This window comes from Carlito syrichta, unplaced genomic scaffold (assembly GCF_000164805.1).
Source record: "Carlito syrichta isolate Samal-C Ts95f unplaced genomic scaffold, Tarsius_syrichta-2.0.1 Scaffold306579, whole genome shotgun sequence".
Lineage (NCBI taxonomy): Eukaryota > Metazoa > Chordata > Mammalia > Primates > Tarsiidae > Carlito > Carlito syrichta.
In genome coordinates, this window is record NW_007250675.1 from 45,209 (window position 1) to 50,825 (window position 5,617).

Consider the following 5,617-nt stretch of genomic DNA (forward strand, 5'->3'; position numbering starts at 1 on the left):
GTATTTTTTTTTTTTTGAGTTGGAGTTCTGTTACCCAGGCTGGAGTGCAGTGGCATGATGACTCACCACAGTCTCAGCCTCCTGGACTCAGGTGATCCTTCTGCCTCAGCCTTTCAAGTAGCTGGGATTGTAGATTATAGGTATGTGCCATTGTATCTAGCTAATTTTTTTATTTTTTTGCAGAAACAAGGTCTCACTATGTTGCCTAGGCTGGTCTTGAACTCCTGGCTTCAAGTGATCCTCCTGCCTCGGCCTACCAAAGCCACCATGCCCAACCAAGAAAGCTTGTTGTCCATAATCATCCCCCCCACAGCGTAACTACCCTTAGCTCTTTGGTGTAGATTTTCTTCTGATAGGAGAGATCCCTATTTTTTTTCCTCTATGATAATAACATTTATTAGGGCCTTTTTTTTTCCTGATTAAAGAGGTAATGTGTTTACTGTGGAAAGTTTGAAACTTTATAGAAAAATGAGAAGTCACTCATATTCAGCCCTGAAGTGGCCTGTCCTGTGTGGTATTTCATCTTCAGGGTTTCAGTGACATCATGAGAGTCAGAGCCCAGTCAAGCCTGGGCCCTGGGCTGGGGCTGGCCTTGGCTTCTCTCTCCCAGGACTGTCACTGCACCCTTCATCCTCTGGTCCTTGCTGGCTCCTACATCTGGGTCCTGAGGGAGGCCAGTGTAGGCCAGGCTGTCTGCTGACATGTGGGTGGGGTCAGGGCCTTCTCCAAGGAGAGCAGGGCCTGGGTGCAGATGGCATGTGGCTGGCTAGGAGGCAGGCGCCCACATTCCTGCCTGTTGGCCTCCTGAATACTGCTGAGATACTGCTTATGTGTTCTTGGCAGGCCCATTACTCCACGGGGAAGGTCAGCGCTTCCTTCACCTCCACTGCTATGGTTCCAGAGACCACGCACGAAGCAGGTAGCTGCCTTTGGGGATTGTTACCAGCTGTGCAGCCTGACAGTGGCGGCAAGGGGTGGGCACCCTCTCCCCTGACCACTCTCAGCAGTGCTGTTGTGCTTGTGCCTTGTGGCCTCAGACAACATGGTCTTGGGCAATGCAGGAGTGGCTGGGCAGGGCTGACCCTGTTGATAGTGAGCTTTGAGTTGGAGAGAGGAGACTGCAGTGAGGGCCAGGCCCTTCCCCACTATGTGGCCCTGGCCCTGTCTCATGGTTCCTCATCACTGAGGCTGCCACAGGCACCTTGGCCCTCCAGAGCCAGGGCTGCCCTTGGCATTGTCCTCCTGTGGTCTTAGTCCGTCAGTGGACCCCTCTTTCCCCTGAGCGCCCATCATCTCACTCCCACTCTGCCTGCTCAGCCTCTGTCCAGGCGTTTCCAGTGCCCCTTCTTAACTGCTGGCCCCTCTACCCATGAGGCCCAGGGGAGGCTGTGCACAGCTGGGGGAGACCCTTAGCCTCTAGCTCCCGTACTCTCCCCAGAGCTGGGGCCTTGTCCCTGGTCAGATGCTTGCCCTTGAAGCCTATGCATCCAAGGCCTGTGGTGCCTGGCGTAGTGGGGCTGCCCCAAGGCAGGGTGGGCATCGAGCTGGAGCCTCTGCTTGCAGCCGCCATCGACGAGGATGTGCTGCGCTACCAGTTTGTGAAGAAGAAGGGCTATGTGCGGCTGCATACCAACAGGGGTGACCTCAACCTGGAGCTGCACTGTGACCTGGTGGGTGTGGCAGTTGGTCCCCCTTCCCCCACAAGGGTCATTTCTGGGGTTGTTTGACAGTTATGTCATAATACGGAGCTGTCATTAGAACACACTTGTAGAAAATTCAGCTTATGCCTAAGAAGGATCAGTGGTGTCCTGCGTCCTCTCCAGGGGCCCTGTTGGTGAAGGGGGCCAGGCCCTGCCACTGCTTTGTCCATGTGTTCCCCCCACCCCCCGCCATCCCTTGCAGTCACATGGCTGCATAGTCAGCTTTGTGCGCCCTTCCCTGTTGGCTAGCAGCTGACTGTCTCTGCTGCATGATGCAGTCCCTCATGGCTTTCATGACCAGCTCTTGGCAGCTCTGTGCTCATAAAAGTATCGGGGCTCTTTTGCAGACACCAAAAACCTGTGAAAACTTCATTCGGCTTTGCAAGAAGCATTATTACGACAGCACCATCTTTCACAGATCCATCCGGAACTTCGTGGTGAGTGAAGCGAGTCACAGCTACACAGACATGCTTGGTGGGACATCGGGGGACTGGATGGGCTCACTCCTGCCCCATTCCTGTCCCTGCCCCGTCTCAAGCACCTGGGCCAGGCCATGGTGACTCCTCTGTCAGGGAGTGTGCAGGCCAACCCTCACATCTCTAACTCAGGTAGAACTGGGCTCACGCAGGGAGGTGGCTGGGAGGGCCCTTGTCTCCACTAAGAGCCCAGACTCCTTGTGGAGTCCACCTAGCAGGTGGGGGTTCAATGAGTAGAGTGGGCCATCAGGTGGGCCTTGGGCAGGACTTATGCACTGGCTTTTTTTCTTGCAGATTCAAGGGGGCGATCCCACAGGCACAGGCACAGGTAGGTATTGGTGTTTATCCCTCCCTGGGCATCTTGGTGGCTCTGTGGGATATGAAGGAGTAGATGGATGGGGGCTGTGCAGAGAGCTCTAGGTGTGGACTCTTCTAGACCAGGGGTGGAAACACACACAGCCACCAACATTGTGACCCCTCAGGCAGGGGCCTCGGCTTCCTCATTTCCAGGTGGTTGTGAGGCCTACATGGTTGATGGGGAACAGGAGGCATCCGCTTTGGACCTGGCCAGCCTTCCCTCTCTCAGCCAGCCAAGCCCACTCCGCCTGGCAGTGGCTTGCCCTTGCCACAACCTGAGCAATATAATGACTGTGGCCCTGACCCTTTATCCCTGTCTTGGGGCAAGCCCTGTGTGGGGCTGGGGTATGTGGTCAGCAGTCTGACTCTGTGGAGGCACAGGGGCTTTGAAGGGCCTGGGAGTTGGCACTGCTGTATTCCAGGGTCGAGGGCTGCCCTCTCAGGGGTTTCTGTCTTAGCCTGGGCCCAGCATGCACCTGACACCCCTCAGGACTCAGGTTTTTAGGGCTGGCTAAGCTGAGGCCCAGGCTTTCCTCTCTTTTACAGGGGGGGAGTCATACTGGGGAAAGCCCTTCAAGGACGAGTTCCGGCCCAACCTGTCGCACACGGGCCGGGGCATCCTCAGCATGGCCAACTCGGGGCCCAACAGCAACAAGTCTCAGTTGTGAGTTGGCTGGCCTTGCTGGGCTGGCTGGGGTGGGCCTGGGGAGGGGACCCGGAACTCCCTGTGGGCTATTGCTCTGTGCTGATCCTGAATCAAGCCCAGACAGAGTGCAGCACACCTGCATTCAAAAGGGAGCCCCAGAGCAGGCCAGCAGGGATAGCTGTGCATGGCAGTGTGTGCCCTGAGAGAGCAGAGGTCACTGCTCACTGGGAGGTCCAGAAAGTCCTCTTGGTAGGGATCAGGCATGTATCTGTGACCAGGCAGTGCTGGGGGAGGTCAGTGACCTAGTCGGTGTGTTGAGAAGGGATGTGCAGGAGACAGGCTGGACAGGGAGAGGTACCATACAGACATGGGAAGTTAGGGTGTGTGTGTGGGGTACAGGGTGCAAGCTGGTGAGAGGGACGAGGGCTGGCAGGGGCTATGGAGGGACACCCGTACTGTGGAAGAATAGACATGCATTCCTGTCATCTGGGAATGTGGTTTGACGTTCCCTTTGGAGATGTGTCTGTCTTTTAATGCGATTTCATGGTTTTCTTCATATGGGTCCCCTGCCTTTCTGGATAAAGCTACTCCTTGAGAATATTTTCTATAATTTGTAATGCTTTTGTAAATTAGTTTTTTTTTTTCTAATTTTAGATTATTGTTCATGTAGAGAAAAGCCACTGTTCATTTTCTATCTAGTCACTTAATCAAATTCTCTTATAATTTAAACAGCTTTTAAGAATTCCTTGGATTTTGTAGATAACCAAGCTTATCAGCAAATGGTGGTGTCCTCTCTACTCCCCTGGCACATCAGTCATGTCACTGTTGGGGAGGAGGAAGTGGGCATCTTGCTGTGCTCTGTGAAATGCTGTTTTGCCATCTGATAACATGTGTCATGGAGCCTTTTTTTTTTTTTTTTTTTTTTAAGGAGAGGTGGCTGAATTTCTAGAGGTTTTTTTCCTTAGCATCTGTCAGAATGGTCATACTCTTTTCTGGTCCTCCTGGAATTTGTGGATGTTGCCACTGCAAGGCCAGCATGAACGGGCCTTTCTGGCTGTGTCTCTGTGGTACTCTGGGGTAAACTCTGGCCTGCTGTGGCTGCCCTATGGACTTCCTCCGGCTCCAGCAGGTTTTGGTGTGAGTGGGGCTAGCTGTTGCCTTGTGGCCTGGAATAGTGCTGACTCCTCTGGCTCTTGCTTCTGGGGCCCACAGGGTGACTGATGTTTGGCCAGATTCCGATTCCCATACTCTTGATTTCCGTGAGCTTCATGTCTCCAGGTCCCTCTTGGTGCCCTCATTTCTTTTCCTTGTTTCTAAGCACATTTTCCTTGCTTATCTGATGTTGTAAAGTTTTGTCTTTTTCTTTTTCTTTTTTTTTTTTAAGTTGCAGTCTTACTCTGTCATCTAGACTGGAGTGCAGTGGCCGCTTTTGGCCACCGCAGCCTCGACCTGCTGGGCTCCGGCGATCCTTCCGCCTCAGCCTTCCAAGCAGCTGGAACTACAGGTGCGTGCTGCAACACCTGGCTGATTTTTGATTTATTGTAGAGATGAGGTCTCGCCAAGTTGCCCAGGCGGGTCTCGAACCTGCGGGCTCAGGCAATCCACTCACCTCAGCCTCCCAGGGCGTGGGATTACAGGCTGAGCCACTGAGCCTGGCTCTTTTTCTATTTTTTTTTTTAGTTGGAGTCTCGCTCTGTCGCCCAGACTGGAGTGCAGTGGCCGCTCCTGGCCACCGCAGCCTCGACCTTCTGGGCTCCGGCGATCCTTCCGCCTCAGCCTTCCAAGTAGCTGGAACTACAGGCGCACGCTACCATGCCTGCCTAATTTTTTTGATTTTATTGTAGAGATGAGGTCTCGCCAAGTTGCCCAGGCGGGTCTCGAACCCGCGGGCTCATGCAATTCACTCACCTCAGCCTCCCAAAGGCGCGGAATTACAGGCTGAGCCACCAAGCCCGGCTATCTTTTTCATTTTGTCTTCAACTGATGCCTCTCAGGGTCTCTGTGCCTCTTCCGTTCTGGCTTACCATCTGGCTCTTGGCCATGAAGACAAGCACCTCAGCCATTTGGTGGGGAGTGCACATACCATCTCCATTGCCTGTTGTGATACCTTCCTTTTAATTCTTTCTGTTCTCAGGTCAGCTGGGTGTGTGATTGGTTGTTGTTTGGAGGGGGGCTGCCTTATCGTTGACGGCTGATAATGAAGTCTTCTTTGTACCAAACCTGAGAAGAAGGTTGTTGTGTCTATCCTACCTTGATCTGTGGATTTCTTCCCTGGATGCGGCGCCTATACCTGTGAAGGCTGCGGCGTTCTCTTGCAATCATAGGGTGAGCCTGTTGGGCTACCATTATTTCACCCCTTCGGCAGCCTGAGTTTGATCCCTACAGTCAGCGTTGCACACACTCTGTTGGCACAGAGGAGGCAAGCCACAGAAACAGAA

The 5,617-nt window shown here is 53.5% G+C and overlaps 1 protein-coding gene across 1 annotated transcript in view; it reads left to right on the forward strand.

Annotated features, from left to right (window-relative positions):
• PPIL2 (peptidylprolyl isomerase like 2) overlaps positions 1–5,617 on the forward strand; it is a 34,350-nt gene that overhangs the window by 21,890 nt on the left and 6,843 nt on the right. Inside the window, exons 10-14 of the mRNA XM_021715049.1 lie at positions 844–919; positions 1,564–1,670; positions 2,048–2,137; positions 2,471–2,504; positions 3,080–3,197. Of these exons, the coding sequence (XP_021570724.1) occupies positions 844–919; positions 1,564–1,670; positions 2,048–2,137; positions 2,471–2,504; positions 3,080–3,197 (425 nt within the window). The remainder of the gene's footprint in view (positions 1–843; positions 920–1,563; positions 1,671–2,047; positions 2,138–2,470; positions 2,505–3,079; positions 3,198–5,617) is intronic.